Here is a 23,195-nt window from a genome sequence, read left to right as displayed (position 1 = left end):
AGAAACACAGAGGAAAAGAAAACCAGCAAAGGCACCTCTACCCAGGACTGCAATACAGTAAAGTGGTGTTCCATGCCTACAGCGAAACCTTCCCTGTGGCAACTGTGGGGACCGCAGCTCAGCCTCACCCTCACCGTCCACGCTGAGCTGCCTGCTTGTGAGCATGCCCAGCCCTGCAGGGAGCCTTTGCAATTAGGGAAGAGTCCTGTTACTGAAACAGTATTACAGAACTTCTGAGGAAATCTCGAGTAATTAACCTAATCCTATATTTAGAAATATGAAAGGATCACCAAGGATCAAAACGACATAAAACTCAAAGAACTAGGATGAAAGGTAACAAGTCAAAGTTAATAGAAAAAACTGACATTGGAATTACAACAAATTCTCAGTTATCTATACCAATGGATGATTTGAGGTATAAGAACCCTCAAAACTATTTGCAGCTGGCAGTGAAAATGTCTTCTGATTTCTATTACAGCAGATTTATCACACAAGGAAAATTATACATAGAACTTTTATTCTCTAAGGATATAAGCACTGAGACCAAAATTCTGGCCCTACTCTAAGTCCCTTATTTTATGGAGCCTTGCGCAAATTATCACTTTTCTGTATTAATTTTCCAGTATATTAAATGGGGACAATATTTTGTCCCATTTGCCTCAAAGAAATGTTTTAACAATCAAAAAAGAAAAAGTACCTTAAAAAATTTGGGGGGGGCGGGGCTTCCCTGGTGGCGCAGTGGTTGGGAGTCCGCCTGCCGATGCAGGGGACACAGGTTCGTGCCCCGGTCCGGGAAGATCCCACATGCCGTGGAGCGGCTAGGCCCGTGAGCCGTGGCCGCTGAACCCGCGTGTCCAGAGCCTGTGCTCCGCAAAGCAAAAAGCACCATACAAATGCAAGGTGACACTGTTAACTGAAGACAGGCTGCATACTGGGAGCACATGGAATCCAGCCTAGGCTGAAAGGTTTGCAATGGACAGTCCACAGGGTACCTTTATAGAATCTATTTCCTAAGACAGGCCGATTTACAGTCAATCGTTCTTGGCTACTTTCTAGTAGTTAGAATGACGCCATGTTGTCCTCTTCAGGAGAAACTGAGGAAAAGGCCCCCTCTTTTGTCAACTGATTCAAAAGAACACATTCTGAATTCTGCAGAGTCTGGGGTAAGACTGAATAAATACTGCTAGGACTTCAACTGTTAAATCCAAGGAATCAAAGAAATACTGCCAGTAATTTAGTCATTTGAGGGCACTGCTCACCAACAGATACCACATATGCAGCTCGAACAGTCAGTCGGACTTATATAAGTTGAAGACATGGAGAAGTTTGAACGAGACAGGCTTTCTTGGCAATCAGGTTTAAGGACTTACTAAATACATAATATATTTATTAAATAACAGCTACATTCCAAATATTAGACAAAGCAACTTGCTGTACTAACAAGTCCAGACCATCCTCAAAAGAAGCAAAAACTGGTAAAACACATTTACAATCACTGGTACAACAGTAATATGAACAATCATTGTTAAACTAGAATAGTAAGATATCAAGTACGTCAAAATGATATGCATATAAATCACATGACATAAGAAAAACAGAAATACTCCATAGTGCTTTGCAAGTTGAGGTTTTAATAGGGTTCTTCATAAACATTATTAAATTCTCTATTAAAATTTGCTTTCCATTAAAAGTAAGAGATATTGCAATCAAATATCTGGCCCTTGCTTGGATTGATTCACATAAATCAGTCATGAAAATTAAACTTATGAGATAATTGGGAAAATTCAAACACTAGCTGGATATTTGATGATAAGATATAATAATGGCATTGAATTATTAAAAACAATAGTGGTAGCCCTTACCTTTCATAAATACAAACTAAAGTGTTTGTTGATAAAATGATGTGATGTCTAACATTTATACTAAACGAATACGAGGTAGAGGGTTGGAGTATAGATGAAAGAAGTCTGGCCATGTGTGAGTTGATAACTCTTGAAGGTGGGTACTGGAATCACAGGAGTAATTACATTATTTCCTCTATTTTTATATACAGTTGAAGTTTTCATAATAAAAAATGCTTTAAGTATACAAATCAAAGGTGACTCATTCTTACCTCTGCTAGAATCTTTTATTACAATGTCAGAGATTTCAAACAGTTTCAGAGGAAGGGGCATCTTCCGATTCGCAGCTATGGTCTTTAGGAGGCCAGGAAGAAGGGTAGTGCGTGCCACCTACAGGAGAAGACATGAAATTGCACTGACCAAATAGGAACCAGACATACTTGGTTATTAATCCATGGTCTCACAGGAAGACACTTTTGGAAAATGCAATGCCTAAATATCCAAGTCATTTTTTATTTTTAATTCCAGTACTTCATATCCTGCTTCATTTCACAAAGTAATTGAAGTAAATTACAAGAAATACAAATATTTAAACAGTTTTAACATGAATTAACCAAATTTTAAAAAACCAGGACCAGGGAAAAAATGTAAATGCAATTAAAATACCAGGACAATCAGAAAAACAGAACACAAATACGTAGGCACTAAAAACCCACACAGCTGCTATGGGCAGGCTGTGACTACAGTTTTCAGCTTAGTAGCCAAAACAAATAGGAAAATGTATAGTTATTTCATTCTTAATATTCATAAGAAATACAAATACACATTCCAATTCTTAAAAAAAAAAGGGCAAAACTTCCCCTTTTGTCTGTGAAATAAATTTCTCATTCTAAGCTGTATGAGATACGTTAGCTTCCAACACATCATGTTACCAGAAGGTTTTATGAGCGACGGTATTACATCTGCAGTCAAACTCCAACACCATTATCTTTTGCCCAGACTCTGCATGAGTTTCCTAGGATGATTTCTCTGCTTCTACTGTGCCACCTTATGATCTATTATTCTCCCCACAGAGTGACCCTTTAACACCTAAATCAGATCACAGAACTCTCCTGCTCAAAAACGTCCAATGGACTTCCATCAGATTTTGAATAAAACCATGCCCTACATGGGGCTTTATGTGAATCTGGCCCTAGCCCCCTCTCCAACCCCGACGCCTGCTGCTCCCCCGGTATACTGCGTGTGCTCCAGCCACATGCTGCCATCAGGATCCCGTCCCAGGCCTCCACACGTGCTCTTTCCTCTGCCTCATACATTCTTCCTCTAGATTCGTATGTAGCTATCTTACTTCCTTCAGGTCTCTGCTCAAAGGTCTACATGGTCCTACATGGGCCTGCCCTGCCCACCCTGGCTAAAACAACAGCCCCTCTTAGATCCTGCACACGTAACATTAAGCCCTTAAAAGGACTTGCTAGATTGTGTTGAGGAAAGAAGAGAACACAGGGACCTCCCTGGTGGCGCAGTGGATAAGGCTCCATGCTCCCAATGCAGGGGGACCGGGTTCAATCCCTGGTCAGGGAACTAGATCCCACATGCATGCCACAACTAAGAGTTCGCATGCCACAACTAAGGAGCCCGGGAGCCACAACTAAGGAGCCCACCTGCTGCAACTAAGACCCAGAGCAACCAAATAAATAAATAAATATTAAGAAAAAAAAAAGAAGAGAACACCTTTCCTACTATATTCACTCTACCAGAAAGCTGCTATTAGCCTTCAACTCAGTGCTTTCTGAAATATGGGTCACTTTCCCAACCAGAGAGAAAGTGCCCAAACCATTCACAGAACAAAACTACGATGTCTAAGGAAAGCTTAACTTATTAGAATAAAAACAAGCCACTTTTGTAGATGACATTTTTAGGTTTTTTTTTTCACTTTGTTTTATAGATAAGATTTATTTATTTAAAAACTCACAGCAACACAAAAAATTAAACCTGAATCAGATCAAGCTCCTAGATCTAACTCCAATTTACTGAAAATATAGGGGACCACAGGAATATAGTCAGCAAAATCCTAAATATGAGAACTCTACAGGATAAGTGACCCAGTTTCTTCCACAAAGTGAAAGGGGGAGGGGGAGAGAGGGAGATAGGGAAAGAGATGAATGGTTGGAGGAGCAACCTGTGAATTAAAAGAGACTTAAGAAGCACATCAATCAACTTTAATGTATGAACCTCATTTGAACCCCAAATCAAATAAACTATTTTAAAAAAGACACCTGAGAAAATCTGAACAATAATTGGATATTTGAGGATATTAAGGAATACTATTGCTAATTTAGGGGTATATGGTAATTTTCTGTAATTGTGTTTACAATAATTATAGTAAAATTTTACATACTTCAGTAAATAACATTTCTCTTATTTCATCCATTCTCTAGTATAACTACTACCAGAAAATAGCCCAAAGTTAAGAATTATGCAAAAGAAAGAATAAGCTTAGACAATAAATTGAGATACAAGACCATGAACAACTTATACTTATTTTAACCATAAATAAATATAAACCTGTTAGCCACATTGGTAATGGTAGGACGTATCTGTTCATAAAGGAGGAGTAAAGTAGAGAACCTGTCAAATCTAAAAGACAGGCTCTCATCTCTTATGTATTTAATGCAGAAATACTGAGTCTTACATGTGCTGAGCCACAGCTATTTAGAGTGACATTTAATGTGTTACTGATTTGTTTTCCTTCCACTTATATAAAATAGATACGATGTAAACCCTAAAGAACATAACATTACCACATTGTAAGAAACCTATCAAGCTTGAGAAATAAAACTGGGAGAAAAAGAAACACTTGGAAAAAACTCAAATAAAAATCCATTAAGATTTACTAAAAAATTTCTCTATCCAAATGAATTTGAACATCTCTTATTAAAGAGAACACCTCAGACATCTTAGAAAAGCTAGTGGGCATCAGAAATCCAAATATAAAAATTATCACAATCCTTCTAAACTAGCGTAAAGATTCTTCAAAGTTCTGACACTGAATATGGAGAAAGAATTTATGTACTTGATGCATATTATTAGCAATTAGTTCTTTAGTCTAGCTCTAATCTGCCACATTAGTACGTAGCTCTATACATGAAACCTAACTTTAAAAAATCTAAATCTTAACATTTTTAGAACTTTTAGAATTTTTAGAAGTAATCCAGACACTACTTTTACAAAAGTGAAAACCAAGATCTAAAGAAACTATCTCAAATCAGAGTTCATGTATTATTTTATAATTAACTTTCTGAAAAGCATTTCCTTCCAATTCTAAGATTCCCCTTGATTCTAGAAGACATGATCTTCTCTAAAGCCTGTCTAAAAAAACACTGAAATGCATATACAAGGAAAACAGAATGAGCTTACTAGTATGAAAGAGATAAGATGATTCAAAGTCATTAATAAGCAAAGATATTATAACTTTGAAATGCTCTCTTTTTATAGTTAAGGTCCGAATCTATCATGTAAATCACTGAACGTTTACTATCAAGGGAGTATCATTCTCGTTTAAATATTCCTAACCTCCACATGAAACTGCCAATAAACTAGACAATGACAATGAAAGGCACAGTCAGCATAGTCCGGAACTGGCATAACGATTTATTTCAAAGTAAAAGACTTAATGGAGGTACTGGGAACAGGTGTAGTTTCACTTATTACAAATGGATAGAAAAGAGATGAAACCTGAAAATAGTATTAAAAAAAAAAATCAATTGTGAAATGGAAAGTTCAGACAAGAAAGGCTGGGCTAGGTATAGGTAGCACAAAGCAAGTAAGAACCATCTATAAGGGTAATCAAGAAAAGATTATAAAATATTTAAAGAATTTTTGTCAGCAATGTATGTAAGAACCAAATATAAATCTATACAAGAAGAAATTCTAAAGAAGCTCTATGATTTTGCCATTTGAGATAAGATAACTGAAGAGACTTTTCATAACTCATGTACTGTCTCTCAGTTTTTACCCAAATTCTTAACTACTTAAAACTCTTACCTGAAATTCAGCTGTTTTAGGATTACTTATGAGGACTGCCTTTGTTGCAGAGATATCCAAACCCAGTTTATCAGCAATATCTTCTTGGGAGCACTAAGAAATACATAAAAATAGATCAATATGGAAAAGCAATGACTAAATCCAATATAAAAAAGTATTTAATGCTGTAACAACTTTTGATGGCCTCATGGCAATGTAGATTATATAAAGTAAGCTAAGAATAAGCTGAGAATAAACATATATCAATTAAATTCAGGTCCACAGCAGATGCAATTTAACATTAATAATTCTCTTACAATGAGTTCTAACCATGATGCAGAGCTAAAGTACATTTTTCACATGGAGCTGGTGGTATAACCTGTACTTGGGCCCCCCTAAGCTAGCCTCCCACTGACCTTACCAGTCGAGTCTGCTACAATCCCCTACTCATTCCCTGAACTGTATACTTTTCCTTACCTTTACCTGAAATGCCCTCCCTGCCCGACTTACTGCCACCCCATCCCCTGAAAGATTCTACTTAAAAGACATCTCTTCCACCACTTCCATAAAAATAACCCTAATGACTCCAGTCAGAAATTCTCTCTCCCTCCTTGGTGCTCATATGACTTTGTGTTTTGACTACTGTTGTAACCTCTGCAAAATCTGTACTGACTTGTGATAGAATGGTGGGACTAAGAGCAGAATTCCCATGGCCTCAACTACGTCACTTAACTTCTACGCAGATGTGCTTGATAAAGCTCTGGGTAATGAGCAAGCTCCTAGGCACTCACCCACCAAAAAGAGAAAGATGCCTGTCACCCTCAAAACCAGGATGGTAGGCAGAATTCTGAAAATAAAACTCAATGACTATGAGATAAAGCAAATACAATACCTGGCACAAACTAAGTGATCAAAAAATATTAATGATGATAACTAATGTCATTATTAAGAATAAACAATTATCACATATATTAATGTTAACGTTTGAAAGAGTTTAAAACTTAACATGAAAACTGATGTACCCTCAGTTACTCTTTTCTATTTTCCAACATTAGGTTGGAAAATAGAAAACTGTCCTCAGGACTAGTGGTCTGTATTTCACTTAGAAAAAAAGAATGGGTTTGGATGCCAATGCCAGTTTTAATGACTTCTGCCTTGCTCTTTCAGGAAGGATTCTGAAGACACATCCAGGCACAGCAGAAAAGAGCTCCCTGCACCGCCATAGCTACAGCAGTGGAGAATGGCAGCACGCATGCTGGGATAACCATTTTTTCCTCCATAACATGGAGGGGTTTTAATAACAAGATTTAGACATAATGTGACCAATTAGGAAATGCAATTTACATGATGCGATCTATTCTCAAACAGAACTAGTACTGCCTGTATCAAAGAAAAAGGGCCCACAGACACATGGCTACACAGCAAGGTATCTGAGTGACCTTGCACTTTATCATGATGATGGACCATAAGGGATAGAGGTAAGAAGCAATTTAAATCAGGTATCCTGAAGCAGCAGTAGCTGGTATACAGGATGGAATGTTTATAAGTGTTTTTATGTGTTTATTTTAAATAAACACATTTACTTGTTAGAAAAAATAGAATAAGTAAACGAAGCCCATAATTTTTACAAACATTATTCTTAAATAAGGCTGAAGTAGGTTTTTAGTTTTAAAAGTGAGCTAATTTAAATGAAAATATGACAACTGGTATGCAGATATAGCAAAAATCATGATGATGATATGTGAATTACTTACACCTGGGAAGTCAAGGGCTGGGTTTTAGGAAGAGAAGGGCCGCTACTCTTGTGCAAAACTAGATATAAGGCCCAGTGATGTTTAGGTTTGCTTAGAAAGTATGTAACTTTATAAATACCTTTCATGTTGAAATTCCTATAGCAAAACGGTTACTACAAATCTGAAACTCCCTAGCACCTAATTCTGACCCCCGCCCTGTCCCGACCCACTGTGATAAAGTGTTGAAGCGACCTTGGACAACTGAACAGACTGTTTCTGGCACTCGTGGTGGGACAGTTCAGTCACAGGCCTGGGGTACAGACAGACCTGTGCTGGAATCCCTGGTCCACAGCCAACTGGCTGTGCGAAGTGGGACAAGTTACCTCAATTAACTGCTGTGTAAGACAGAAACACCTACTTCACAGGGCTGCGCTGAGAGATGGAATCATGTACATAAAGCCCTTTGTGGAAGACAAACTCTCTCTGCAGAGTGGCTACTTGTCAGGAGGCAGTCCCCCTTAGATGCATGGGGCTACACAGTTACAAAATCAATTCCTTTGCCACTTAATTATAAAAAATAGAATACATTTCTAAAACAACAGAATACATTTCCTTGTGCTATTTTTTGTACATCAGTTCACGTGGAATCACTGCTGCTCCTGACTGCATATGCTTATGTGGGCCATATATGAATGACATGGTCCTCAAACCTAGCATTCAGTCTGACATAACAGAAAAGCACTCCTCAAGGAGTCAAAAGGCCAGATTCTGGTCATGGTTCTCCTGCTGTCTGTGTAAACTTTGCTGGGTACTTATCCTCCCTCGGCCTCCGGCTTCCTCACTGGTACAGTGCCTGGCATATAACAGATGTTCCATAAATGTTGTTGAATAAAAGATTTCTAAACCAGAAAAAGGAAGACGTCGGGACTTCCCTGGTGATGCAGTGGTTAAGAATCCGCCTGCCAATGCAGGAGACACGGGTTTGAGCCCTGGTCCAGGAAGATCCCACATGCTATGGAGCAACTAAGCCTGTGCACCACAACTACCGAGCCTGCGCTCTAGAGCCTGAGAGCCACACTACTGAGCCCATGTACCACAACTGCTGAAGCCTGCACGCCTAGAGCCCGTGCTCCGCAACAAGAGAAGCCACTGCAATGAGAAGCCCGCGCACCGCAACGAAGAGTAGCCCCCGCTCGCCACAACTAGAGAGCCCACTTGCAGAAAAGAAGACCCAACGCAGCCAAAAATAAATAAAATAAATTAATTTAAAAAAAGATTAGGGCTTCCCTGGTGGCGCAGTGGTTGAGAGTCTGCCTGCCGATGCAGGCGACACGGGTTCGTGCCCCGGTCCGGGAAGATCCCACATGCCGCGGAGCGGCTGGGCCCGTGAGCCATGGCTGCTGAGCCTGCACATCCGGAGCCTGTGCTCCGCAACGGGAGAGGCCACAACAGTGAGAGGCCTGCGTACCGCAAAAAAAAAAAAAAAAAAGATTAAAGAAAAAAAAGCAAAAGGAAGGTGTTGAACTAGATCTGGAAGGTCCCTTCCAGTAAGAACATCCTATGAATCACAAAGGCTCAATAAAGTGACGTGAGAGAGGCTACATCTCCTCACCAGCCCTCTGTGTACTGGTCGTGATTCCCAGCACTGCCTTCTGTAAACACCTTAAAAGACTGAGACGTTTAGAGCTGGAATTGTGCTGGGGGGAGCTTTCCTGGTTGTTTTGGTTTTTGCCTTACATCGTTAAGGTGAAACGGACTTGAATAGTCAAGAAGTACACTGTGGGCACCATAGCACAGCTCAGCAAGAGAGAGAAAGAAACTACAAATTGCAGACACATTTCGATATCTTCAAATGCTCGATCTGCTGGGGGAGGGAGATTTCTGTCTGATTTTGTAATAAAACTCATTTCCTGACTTAGGCCTTTCATGTCAGCTTTTCAACTCAAAGCAAATGTCTGTGAACATGTTCAAAGACAAAGAAACAGGCTTAACGTGGAGCAGTCCACAAGCCCTTAACCAGGGCGGCATCTAGTGGGTACAGCCACAACCAAATTAAGACTAAAAATTCTAACTTAATAAATTTGGTTACGAACTTCATTGTGAACCCTCAACAATTACATGAAACTCTAAAATTTAGTCCTTCGTGCTTTTCTGTGACTAAAAAAAAGAAATCTTCATTTCTTTACCAGAAATTACACAATCTCAGGTAACAAAGTGTTCTTTATAACTTTTTATAAATTCATATAAGGAATCACAGAACAAGTAATTCGGAGATTCAAAGAAAGCAATGAGCAGGGCACCAAAAGCATGTACAACATACCAGAGCAAAGGTAAGTGCCTCAGTGAATCCAGCAGCTGCCATGTCGTGTCTCAGGAGTTCTGTGAGTTTATTTAGGGGAAACTGGGGGGAAGAAATTATTTCACCTCAATAAAATTTCCCACTTTTTTTAATTAAAAAAAAAGAGATTTATAGAAAACTTGTCACTTAAAGGAAACCATCCTTCCATCCTAATATGCTGCTCGTCCCACCATTTCCCCACCACACCGACCCCTCCCCATCACCACTACCCCAACACTCCTACCCAGACGTACAAACCCCCCGCTTCTACCCCTCCCACATGCCACTTCTGCCTTCAGGCCCAGGATCCGAAAATGAATCTCCCACTTAGAGATGCAAGAAGGGCGCCAAACTTGAAACCTGTCTTTCTTCAAAGAACTAGTCATCACAGGTTTTCAACGTACTCTAATCAATCGGGCATCTGTTTTGCATCCTCTCCACAGCAAATGCCTCTCAGAGCAGAGCATGGCCAGTACTGCTTAATTCCTATGTTCTGTTTTTCTCGAAGCCTTCCTGGCATTCAATAATCAGTTTCTAACAATAAGGAGTGTTTACTTAAGGGTGCAATCTTACTTGATTAGCTATGGTGTATGTTTTCGGGAGAGTCATCTGAATGTTGTTATATCCGTAAGCAATAGCTGCATCTTCTATGATATCACAGGCGTGGATAATGTCAGCTCTGGTTGGAGGGATTTCAATTTCAATCTGATTCCCATCGCCTATGACTTCTGACTTTAAACACATCCTGGTCAGAAGCTTGGCAAGATTTTCTGGAGTTTCTCTGAAATAGGAACGTACAAACCATAAACTTCACTGGATTATTTAAAACATGTTTATATTTTGTTTTAAAATATGCTACTACCTGAAACCTGTCTTTCTGAATTCCAGTGGACACCAGACATCCTAACTGATGTTCTGTTGTCACTTATTACTCTGAAGGGATATCAAAATTCTCTCCAAGCATTTTTTCAGGGAAAATTAAGCAGTCATATGTGTACTTCATTCTTGAATTCTCTTCAACAGTAAATAAATAAATGAAGTTTTCAGAGCATACCTGATCCCAACTTTTTTGTTAATTAGATCAGCTCTCACCATCTCCTTTCGATAAGCCAGTTCCTTAGAGAGAAAAAGAGTTTGAGAAGCTGAAATCAGTCCTGCCAGATACAGCATTAGCCTCTTTCTAATTCAATTCATTATTGTTGTGGTTCCATTACCCTCCCAAGAAGTTGTCATTAGAGCCAGATATCAAAAATAAACTCAGTGCACTTCAGGACATTATCTGCTACATTATATTCATACATGAACATTCTACTTGCTAGACAACTGGAACTGCTTGGAAATATTATAAAATGCCAAACATTTCTTTTACTTGATCAATCACCATTCTCTTCAGCAAAACACTAGTGCATTTTTGCATCATTTCTAAAATGCTTACAAATCCTGCTGAAGATTTTCAATTTCACCTCATGCAAGTAGGTGTTTATGACCAAGAAAGAATAATTCATGTGCCGTATTGTACTATCCATCATACTAAATCTAAGAGTGTTATGAAGTCATTCCTTTCCTATCATTTTTTTCAGGTGGGGAGAAGCAACTATGACCCAGTCCTAGCTATCAATCTGCTCCAGGACAGCCAGGCTGGGAGCATCTCATGAATTAGTCCTCACTCTCCTCCAAACAGTACGTAACTCTACCATGTGAGATAGGAACAAACACACATAAAATCCAGGCTTTTCAGCAACGTTGGAAACATACCTATGAGTATTTCTTATCACAAAATTACTCTCAAAATTGTAACCACCACTAGCAAAAAGGCCATAAATTTAAAAACCTGTTTGGACTCAGGTAAGGACAATGGGCTTGCTATTCAAAATGCAATTCTCAGAGCAGAAGCATCATTATCACCTGTGCAGCCACCACCATGTAAAGAAGCCCAAGCTAGCCTGCTGGATGAGAGGCACTTGACCTGTTCACCTCATTGCCAAGACGCAGACATGTCAGTGAGGCCATCCCAGGTCATCCAGCTGCTAGCCTACCAACCAGCTGGAGCCTAGCAGAGATTAGCCCAGCCAGTCCTGAGCAGAACTACCCAGCTGACCCCCAGAATCATGATATAAACAAACGATCGTTGTTTGAAGTTAGTAAACCTTGGGGTGGTTTGTTACATAACAAAAGCTAACTGATAACAGCAACTACAATCAATTAAAAAAAAAAACTGCTATTGGGACTTCCCTGGTGGTCCAGTGGTTTGGAGGGCTGACTAACCTTAAAAGGGGTGAGACTATAAATTACCTAGGTACCTAGTTAATAAGGGAATAAACCACAGGCATTACAGCCATATAATGCTGTGGTATAATGTAGTGGGTTGGGAGTGAAATGTGGTATAATACAGTGTGTTGGGACTGCCTGGGCTTAAATCCTAGCTCCACCACTGAATAGTAATAGGCAAGCTATTTAACATCTCAAGGTCAAGGGCCTAATGATAGCACCCAGCCTCAGAGGGTTAATGTGAGGATTAAATCCATGGAATACACACAGTATAGTGCCTGGCATGTAGGTGGGTGGATGCACAGATAGACAGAAAGACCAAAAGCACTCTACAGCAATTATTATTAATGTTACTGCTGTTGTCAAAGTCATCATCAAGTCACTTCTTCTATACTCACTGGAAAGGTATGTAATTTTCCATTAGGAAAAACTACCTCAGCTGCTTCAACCCTGAAAACAAAAATAAAGCCAGAAATAAAATTAAATATAAATAAAAATAAAACTTAAGGGGAAAAAAGGGCCATAAATTCTAAAAATGTGTGTGGTTAACAAAACTTTCACTTGGTCTACAACTGCAGCCTCAACACATTCAACCTATTCACATTCCAACACTGCTGTCTGGATTAATCCTCCCATACACAACATTACTATTCCATTTCCTGTGGCTCCCATGTCTCTTCAGGCAGCACCCACTTGATAAGTTTATCTCCCAGTCCTGCAAAGCATGCATCCTTGATGAACACCTTGCCAATACTGACACACACATTCCAGGCTTTACCAGGGTCACGCCGTTACACAATGAAAGCTGACTGACACAAACACTAAAATGCAAATCAATTAAAAAAAATAACCAACACTCCCCATACAATTTCAGTCATGCTTTCTACAGTTATACATTTATTTTGAATTATAATACTCTAGAATAAACTATGATGCTAGTACACAGTAAGGGCCATATAGGTTTGATAAGCAGTTTTTTAAATAAAAAATTAGCTTTGGAACAAATACAGTAGTCTTATTAGTATACACAGGATACATGCTTCGTTCTTATATATGATTCTCTATCTTTGTTTAGCTGTTCCTTCTGCTGTTTCTCCATGTTCAGTCTCAAATCCTTAAATACAGCTTAAATTTCATTGCCTCCATGAAGTCTACCCAGATTGCCCCAGCTAGCAGTAACCTGCCCTTACAAACGGCCAGAACATCACTGAAACTTTTTAAGGTACTTATCACTTTTTACTTTATACATTACTTGTTCATGTCTTAGCTCCCCAAAGAGATTATATATTCTAGTTACAGGAACCACATATTTCATCTTTATATTTAGCACAAGGCCTTAGTGCTCTGACTTCAGAACAACAGGCCATCATCGATAAAGATGCCGAACGAACTTACGTAAATTGATTCTCACAATATTCACTGAACGTGGTAACAATGGTATCAAGAACTATTTTTGCCTGCAAAGGAAAAAAACAAATATTATGGTAATCCATAAATATACTTTCTTCCATCAGCTGGAAATGAATTAATATAATTTAGTCTCCAAACATCTAAAACTGTATCTGTATATATAAATTTTAAAGAAAGAAGTGGAGTAAAAACTCTTGAGCTTGAGAGGCCCTGACCTTATCTTCAGGTGTTCTGCATTTATGCGGTTCTCTGACAGTCACAATCCATGACTGAGACAAATCATCTATTTCCCCACCCCCTCCCTTGGGCTGAGCAAATTTCAAGAAAGACAGATGGCTAACTATGGCAGTAAACCTTATCAGTCTCGTAAGTTTCTGCAGCCAGATGCCAGACTCCTGGCCCAAGCGCTTACTAGCAGTCTGATTTTGCGCGTGTCACTTAATTAGTGTCTTTGTACCTTTGTTTGTTAAGTAGAGATAATAAAAGTTCCTACCTCATTTGGTTAATACAAGGATTAAGAGTATGAAAGTGTGTGTGTATAAAACACATAGAGCAATGCCTGGTACACAGTGAAGGCCATATAGATTTGTTAACTTTTTTTTTTAATTTAAAGAAAAAAATACAGTAACCTTATTGGGATATATGCTTTGCTTTTACATATACTTCACTCATATACAAGCTTCAGAAAAGATATCCAAGGTCTGCTAATGTGCAAATTTTAAAAAAGTTTTTAACAGGAAAAGCTATATTACCCTGACAATATTTCTGAAGGCACATATGGTATATAAAAGTTATAAATGAAATATCTTACAAGGATCTCCAATCCTGTAAGATGTATGTGAATGCCATTTATCTGCCCTACTTCTATACTCCAGCCTTCTGCCATTCAAGTTTACCTTTCTTAATTTGCTTAATTGCCACCTCACTCTATGGCTTACTTAAACTTTGTAAAGAAAAAATATGCCATAAAAAAAAGCTTTCATAACAATCCAATATAATAGTGACGAAAAGTGACTGAAAGATTAGTATTCTACATATTCTAGACATCTTTGTGTGTATAAACCCTTTATCAATTTGCTAAATAAAACTTGATAGCCAGTCGGTTTTAACTTTTTTTTTAATCAAGTACACGAAGGTATGAAATTAGTTAGCATTCAAACTAAGCCAACTAAGGTGAACACTTTATACAGATGGCATTACAATGTATACCCCGTTCTCTGTTTTACAGTAATGTATTTGGCTAATTCTCTCACAAGATGACAAGTTCCTTGAAGTCAAGAACATGTAACTCATTATTAAATTCATGGCACTGGAAAGATAGTAGGTGCTCACTAAACATTTGTCAACTGAATGAAAGCACCTTAACCAAAGTACAGAATAGCTAAATCTTTCCAATTTTCTAAATGGCTAAAGTATGTCCCCACCTACAAAATAAACATATTTTAAAGTTTAGCCACATGGTCTTGGCCCAGAAGTAAAAATCTACCCTGACAGTGCAAAAACGGAAAAAAAGTTTTATTTACCTTAGTAAAGTCAGTCCCTGTGCATTCAATAAATATATTTCTAGTATTTACTGTTATTTTGGAATGATGTCCTGCAACAAACACAAAACAATAATGACAAAACAGTTAGTTTCAGAAATAAAAGTGCACGAAAAAGCTCTACAAAACAGAAACTACATTTTAGTTTAGAACATAATATAAGCTGACACCTCAGAGGTAAGGAGATATACAACTTTTATTCTAAGCTCCCATTATAAGCTGGAGAATAAAGATAAAATAAAAACAAGGCTTTATGAGTGCATTCCATATGTAAGGTGCTTAACAGCAGTTGTCTCATCTCATTTTCACCACGATCTATGACAGGGCTGCAGGCAGGACAACTAAGATTCAGAGATTAAGCTCACTGAACATGATCACAGCTATTAAGCGGCAAGGCTAAGATTTGGGTTTGGATCTGGCTCACCCCGAAGCCCACTGTAAGTACTAGAGTCCAAGATCTTGAGGAAGAAAAGATTCTCCTTCCCATCATGAATCAACTGAACCCCCTTCTAACCTCCAGAAGGGCAAACATCTATGGCTCTGACATCACTAAATTTTGTAAATATGTTCAATTTGCTTCTTCAACAAAAGCTTCAGAAAGGAGTTAAGAGGGTAAAATTCAGTTTTAAAATTTTAATTTAACTATAAAACAGCAGGCCAGACAGAATTTGACTTTAAGTTTAACTAAATGAATTACCTGCTAAAACCACAATATCAACACTCTTTGGAGGAATATAACAGAACCCAGAGACTAGCACCAAAAAATATTTATAAACTTATAAATATGTATACATTTATAAATTACATAAAAATCACCAGTAAAATATTGAAAAATGAATGAAAAGAACTATTACAATAAAATCCACAAAAGACCTGGGATTCTCAGATTGAGTCATCTGACTGATTCAGTCAAGTCTACTGAGAATTCCACAGAAATGATAAAGAATAAGAAGGAAACAGCAAAAAACCTATGGTGCTTAAGAAATAACTCACCATTGATGACTGGAGGCATTGAAAGGACGACACCATTGCTATCATAGATAACCGGATACAGAGGTTTATTTTCAATTATATGTAAATAATGTTTAAGGTGGTTGTCAGTCTGAAAAAAAAATTAAGTCAAACAAAATTAGCTTTTTATTTCTGTCACTGTAATTAGTTTACATACCTACCTAGCATAAAAAGGGGGGGGAAAATCAGAAAAACAATAAAACAGCCCCCAAAGTTTTAAATGTATAATATTTTCTAATGTAAATTAATATCTCAGAATCCTTATACAGCCTCATTTCCTACTGGGGAAAGATAAGACCGCAATCGTTTTTCAAGACTGAAAACAGACTTGCAGAGTAAGCCTGAATCACCTTAAGCAAAACACAAACCATACAAAACTATTTAGATAAATAGGAAGAAATCACTTGCAAATCAGGTCAATGATAATAGCTGCTTTTTCCAAATGATACCCACCTCTTTTACTATTTGTTAAATGCAATTTAAAGTGACTACTGAGTTCATTTTCACTGCTGGATTCTAAAGTGCTAATCACGGGAGGCAGATGCTTTTTAATAGTGCATGCTACAAAAAAACTAGCTAAATCTCATTGTTCCTTATATTTGAATGAGTTTTAGTTATACCTAAATGTGAATATTACAATGCGGTATGACCTACTTCAGTGGTTCTCAATCCTGGCTGTACGTTAAAAACATCTGAGAGGATAAAAAAGTAATAACAGGGCTTCCCTGGTGGCACAGTGGTTGAGTCCGCCTGTCAATGCAGGGGACATGGGTTCGATCCCTGGCCCGGGAAGATCCCACGTGCCGCAGAGCAACTAAGCCTGTGTGCCACAACTACTGAGCCTGTGCTCTAGAGCCCACGAGCCACAACTACTGAGCCTATGTGCCACAACTACTGAAGCCCACATGCCTAGAGCCCGTGGTCCACAAGAGAAGCCACGACAATGAGAAGCCCAAGCACTGCAACAAAGAGTAGCCCCCGCTCACCACAACTAGAAAAGCCTGCGCACAGCAACGAAGATCCAACACAGCCATACATACATACATACATACCTAAATAAAAGTAATAATAAACAAAACTATGCCCAGACCTCACTCTAGATCAAAGGAATCAGTATCTCTGGGTTGGAGCCCAGACACTGCTATTTTTTCAAGCACTCATTTTATTGTCCTAATTAAGACTTGATTTGGGAGGAATTTCATGCTTTATCCAGAGCTATTACATTAACATAAAAGAACATTTACCTTGTATATGTTCATCAGTTCACAGGCTGTATACTCCTTGGTCTTATTTAGAGGCTTGAATTTGATATCGGAAGGTTTCTTCGCAGTATAAGTAAATGGGCCTGACAAAGTGTCCAAGTCATGGGTACCAATAGCAACCAAGGCTCTTTTCCTAAATGTGGAGACAGAGAGAAAGAGAAACAGAAAACGATTTGAATATCTCAAAGCAGAATTTCTAAAGATAACAGAGTACAGGGTTTTTGTTTTTAGACACTTCCTTAAAATAGCCTGTTACTACTATATAGCACCTTCACAACCATTAAAAATTATGAGAAATATAAATATAAAGCTACTTAAAACACATTATTTCAGCAGCCGAAGTAAATCCCTTCCACTATGTTTTCCCTAGTACTATGTTATTAGGACGTTTTCAAAGTCAACATACCCTTTTACCTTCTTTTAATCTATTTCCTCTAGTGTCCTCAAGTAAACATAAATCTTATTAAATTAGAATAAACTACCAAAACACTCCTGTGTTTTTTGTCTTTTCCATATTTTCCTAAATTTCCTGTCACATAGCTATATTGCTTTATTAATGGAAATTATTTAGCTTTAAAAACTGTGAATTATATTTAAAATTTAATATGTAAGGAAATTTCAAGAGCTATTAATTTCATTTGTTCTACAGTTTATCTGTAAAGGATTTAAGGTAATTTTAGGAACTTAAAGCAAGATACAAAGTAGGAGACAAATAAACAGAAGTAGGGATATAAAACGAAGCCAGAAACAATGTTGATTAGTACTAAATTAGAATTTCAAAGCTTACAGTCTTATCATAGAGGGTCACAAATTTGGCTCTAAGCTTTCCAAAAGACAATTCAAAAGAGAAACCTGGTCAGAATTTATGATGTTCTAAAGAATTCTTAAAGACTATGTGTACATATATTAGAATATGTATGCATAACCACAATTAAATATCAAATGGAGGGCTTCCCTGGTGGCGCAGTGGTTGAGAGTCCGCCTGCCGATGCAGGGGACACGGGTTCGTGCCCCGGTCCGGGAAGATCCCACATGCCGCGGAGCGGCTGGGCCCGTAAGCCATGGCTGCTGAGCCTGCGCGTCCAGAGCCTGTGCTCCGCAACGGGAGAGGCCACAACAGCGAGAGGCCCGCGTACCGCAAAAAAAAAGAAAAAAATCAAATGGATAAAATCATTAGTAATCAAGGAATGTGTTAAAGTCCATATTACATGAACCATGACATAGTTTTTAAAATCTGTAAGAAACAAATTTTGGTCAACCTCAAATTAACACAACATTGTAAACCAACTATACTGAATAAAATTAATTAAAAAAAATTTTTTTTCGTCAAACTCCAAGACAGGTGACTAGAACTTTAATAAATATGGGTAAACTGAAGAGTTGTTGACAAGCCTAAAGGAAGTGTTACTTTACTCAATGAGTTACATGTTTATATACTAGCATAGGTAGAAATATACATGGTTAAGTTTAGATAAATTAATAATTAACAAATTCATAGGTAAGAAAGTCCATGTTTTCTTGGACATTAATATTGGTTTCTTAATCCTGAAACAGCACCTCAAAATGTCACTAAATTTCAACTTCAAACCAATCACAAAAAACAAATTCCAGATTAATCAAAGAGCTATGCATTTTGAAAAACAAAAGGCAAACATACACACACACACACGGAACCATAAAAATTATTCAAAGAAAATATAGGAGAACAATGCTTAAAACTGTGGAGTAGAATATCCCTTAAGACACAAAACATAAAAGTCATATAGGAAGACTGGCAAACTTGACTATATCCAAACTGTAAACTTTATACAACCAAAAGCCCCAAAAGTCAAAAGACACACTGAGAGAAAAGGTCTACAACGTAGGTACAGAAAAAGGATTAATATCCCAAATATAAAAAGATATGAAAACAAAAAGTAGTCAAAAATCAAGATTTTACCTATTCTACTGGCAGAAATTTTATTAAAGTCTTGCTGTGAAAAAGCAGCAGCTCAAAGAACTGGGCAGAAAATTCTGCTGCTGCCAACTGCAGAGGTCTCATCTAGCCAAATGTTTCGAGTGTGAGTCAGGCTAAGTATGCAAGACTCTTTGCCTGCAACAGAAACCACTTCTCAGAGAAAAAGAGCAAAATAAGAGCCTCTTACATAACAAAATATTCTGTATGCAATGAAAAAGCAGTGCATATGAAAACAGAGAAACATGACATACTCCACACAAACCAACCCATAAAAACCAATGCTAAGATGACCCAGATTTTCAAGTCACCACACAGATTTTTAAAACGTTACTACTACAAAAACCACTACAAAAAGCATTCAAGAATTATGTGGAAAATATACACATAATGAACAGACAGGGAAATAACAGACAAAAAAAAAAAGAAACTTTTTAAAAAGGAACCAAACAGATTCTATAGAGATGAACACTAAAGTAACTGAAGTAAAAAGTTCACTGGACCCTTCCAGCCAAGATGGAGTAACAAAGACTAGATTTACTCTCTTGCCTGATACAATCACAAAAAAGGCAAAACATATAAGACAACAGTTTTCATGGCTGGCACTGGAGGTCAGGCTATGAAGGGCAGATGACAAACAGGAAACAGATAAGGTGAGCCCTACGGCGGCCCAGCTGACTGCCTGGAAGGGTTTCAAGCCACAGGGCAGGAAACGGGGTCCGGCTAGAGCCCAGTGGACTCCCTAAGTTGAGGAGACACAGCTGAGAGTCTAGGGAGATCACGACGGCCAGAGTTCACTGCACAGAGTACTGGGGAGGACAGAGCTACTCAGACAGAGAACTCTGGTATCTGCAGAGGGGCCCCCTCAAGAATTCAGCTGAGTATTAATCAGTGTGTGCATGTGAGGAAACCAGCCAAGGCCAGGGAAAGAACCATCCAAGGCAACAGTGCTCACACAGACTGAAAACCTCACTTTTCATATGGCAATGCATATATAGGAACAAAGTCTTGCCTCAGTAGTAAGGACTAACTAGCCCTAGAGAGAACACTGCATGATCGATGAAAACAGAAAAATAGAGGAAAAAAGCAGAGAAAAGTCAATGAAAGCAAAACCTCGTTCTCTAAAAACTGATACACAATGATACTCACTGAAGTAATTGATGTGTACACTGATCTCTAGCCACACTGATCAAGGGGAAAAAGAGAGAAGACAGGAATGAAAGAGGTGATACTGATACAGATACTACAGATATTAAAGGATAATAAGGGAAGATCATAAACAACTTTTATGCCAGTAAATTTTATAATTTAAATGAAATAAATATATCTCTTGAAAAACGCAAATTAGGATTTACTGACTCTGGCACACCAGAGTATTAGGATGTGATTTATTCTCCCTTTAGAAAAAGCTCATGATTTCCAGAGATACTGTATAAAACAGAGCTTAAAGTCGAATTAAGGAAATGCTTTCCAATATAGATAAAAATTAGATTCTTCAAATGACCAGAACAGATAACTGGGCTCAAGCACGTCCTAGCTATATCAGTGCTTGTCAGAAATCCTCTATCTTGTCCTATATTTTGAAACTATATTTAAATTCTTATTGTTTTGCTCAAGAATAACATATCTGTAAGATGACAAATAGATTATTTTTATAAAAGAACTTGGAATAAATGTTACTCAGAATCTGAGAAGAAGTTTCTTCTACGATGTATGCAAAAATGTTTCAAGAAAAAGAAACCTCATGAGCTTAACCACAGGTATTTTATTTTTTCAATATTTTTCACACCAGAAGAAAACGCCCAAGGTCCCCCCAACCCTGTCTCTAGACCACCCTTACACAAAAGCCTCTTCTAGTTTCCACAGTTTACCAAATTGCAACTACTGCAATTATTAAAATATAAAAATTATTTTTTTCCATTTTTACTCAAGACATATATAACTGTTAATCATATCTTTGACTAGCATGAGATAACTTACGTTTATATATTTTAGTACCAACACAAAAAAAACTTGGTATGTTAGCTAAAGGCTGCCATTTCTTATCATCAGTAAATATATATTTTCTATTAGGATTTTTGAAATATTGAAATTAGCTGAAGGACTCCCATTGTTACCTTCCTCAACCTTTAGGAGTTCAGCAATTATATAGGTTTGAAGATCGCCACACTAAAGGGAGCTGTATGGGAAATGATGTGTAGCAATGCCAACGACAGAATAAGAAAATTCAGTTATGTAAAAGTCTCAAGTTTCACCTGTCAATTTATAATTATATTCACTCAAAAAATGAGATCACGGCTTCCCTAGTGGTGTAGTGGTTGAGAGTCCGCCTGCTGATGCAGGGGACACGGGTTCGTGCCCTGGTCCGGGAAGATCCCACGTGCCGCAGAGCGGCTGGGCCCGTGAGCCATGGCCGCTGAGCCTGCGCGTCCGGAGCCTGTGCTCCGCAACGGGAGAGGCCACAGCAGTGAGAGGCCCGCGTGTGGCAAAAAAAAAAAAAAAAAAAAAAGAGATCAAGCCAAAAACTTTTGTCTATTTTTAAAATAAGTCATACTTCAAATTACCATGGTTTAATATTTAGTAGTATAATCCACTGTTAATGATTTGAACCAAAAAACAAAAACCAAGAAAATGTCTAGGACTAGATATTTCTTCTCTATACAGTACTCAAAATATATCTCTTATTTCTCCATGGATACACTATCTATAAGCAGTAACAAAGAGCTGTTTGGTGAAATTTAAACTTATTTAAATTTAAATTTAGTTAACTTTAAACTCTTGTTACTCCCACATATGATTAATTTAGAAATGCTGTGAAAAAAGTCTACAGTGGAGGAAGAAAGAAAAGAGCGGGGGAAAGAGGAAGAGAAAAGGGAAGGGGAGGAAAGGAGGAGGGAGAGGAAGGAGGAAGGAGAGCAGGAGGCAAGGAAGAAAGAAGATGCGACCACAAACCTGCAAATGTTCTGATGTAACTTCTCCTGAAGTTCAATGAAGCTTTCATATCGATCTTTAGTAAACTTTATGTTTCGGAGAACTGCTGCAACAGCATACGGGCGTATTTTAGCTGTCTGAAATTCGTTATATCATTAGAGATGGTAAATATTAAGGCTTTTCTTTGTAATTTCATCTTGTAATAGAAAGTTTTATTCAAACAAGTGTACATTCATTCATTCAGTCAACAGTAAGATATAGTGGTGATAAGAGACAAAGTCACTGTCCTCATGCAATTTACATTTCAGCAAGACCTCTGAAAATTTACTGAATTACTGAGAAAAAAATTAACCCTTAAGTAGTTTGCTCGTAGTTAATATTTCTATTAGTCTTTCCCCAAAAGATTTTTTCTAAATTTTATTAATATCCACAATTTAAACAATTATATCTCAAATGTATTTTAAGCAAACATTTGGATGTTATTTTCCAAAATTATTCATGGAAAACAAATGCTGTGTTCCCTTTCACTTCTTGGTAAAAAACTAAATGACAATTTTTAAGAGCTAGAGGCTAAATATACATCCATTTTAGCAAGTGATCAAAGAAAACTACATTTGGCAGAAGGGTCACCTTTGTCCCACCTTATAGAGATATACACAAAAGAGATGTTTTTAAAAGAAAAATAAGAATGGATCCTTATTACCTCTTCTGTGATGATCAATTTCTGGATTTCTCCATTAGGTATTACCCGTTTATACATTGGAGCCTTTATCCTAAAATATTAAAACAAACTTGCTCATTATTAAGCAAAACATTCGATAAACTAATTTATTCTGTGAACAGATCAACAGAACTAGGACAATGGGTTAAAGTTACAGCAAAT

The 23,195-nt window shown here is 37.7% G+C and overlaps 1 protein-coding gene across 8 annotated transcripts in view; it reads right to left on the bottom strand.

The window, feature by feature from the left end:
• The window catches only part of FARSB (phenylalanyl-tRNA synthetase subunit beta), a 67,697-nt gene that overhangs the window by 32,699 nt on the left and 11,803 nt on the right, over nt 1-23,195 (bottom strand). For 5 of the 8 annotated variants that reach the window (XM_022567796.3, XM_089916315.1, XM_089916316.1 and 2 more), the window contains 12 exons: nt 23,016-23,085; nt 22,334-22,449; nt 17,410-17,560; nt 16,148-16,256; nt 15,137-15,207; nt 13,599-13,660; nt 12,602-12,653; nt 10,990-11,051; nt 10,509-10,716; nt 9,918-9,998; nt 5,886-5,978; nt 2,114-2,231 (listed from right to left, as the gene is read on the bottom strand). In XM_022567796.3, coding sequence (XP_022423504.3) covers nt 2,114-2,231; nt 5,886-5,978; nt 9,918-9,998; nt 10,509-10,716; nt 10,990-11,051; nt 12,602-12,653; nt 13,599-13,660; nt 15,137-15,207; nt 16,148-16,256; nt 17,410-17,560; nt 22,334-22,449; nt 23,016-23,085 — 1,193 coding nt within the window. Of the gene's footprint in view, nt 1-1,862; nt 2,006-2,113; nt 2,232-5,885; nt 9,058-9,917; nt 9,999-10,508; nt 10,717-10,989; nt 11,052-12,601; nt 12,706-13,598; nt 13,661-15,105; nt 15,208-16,147; nt 16,257-17,409; nt 17,561-22,333; nt 22,450-23,015; nt 23,086-23,195 lie in introns of those variants that run through there. The other 3 variants (XR_016394019.1, XM_089916320.1, XM_089916318.1) reach the window with 3 other exon arrangements.

Source organism: Delphinapterus leucas, chromosome 8, assembly GCF_059928025.1.
Source record: "Delphinapterus leucas isolate spDelLeu-1000000601 "Yukka" chromosome 8, BTC_Dleu_Yukka2, whole genome shotgun sequence".
Lineage (NCBI taxonomy): Eukaryota > Metazoa > Chordata > Mammalia > Artiodactyla > Monodontidae > Delphinapterus > Delphinapterus leucas.
Note: the sequence above shows the minus strand (reverse complement) of the source record. Positions and strands in the feature narration are given on the sequence as shown.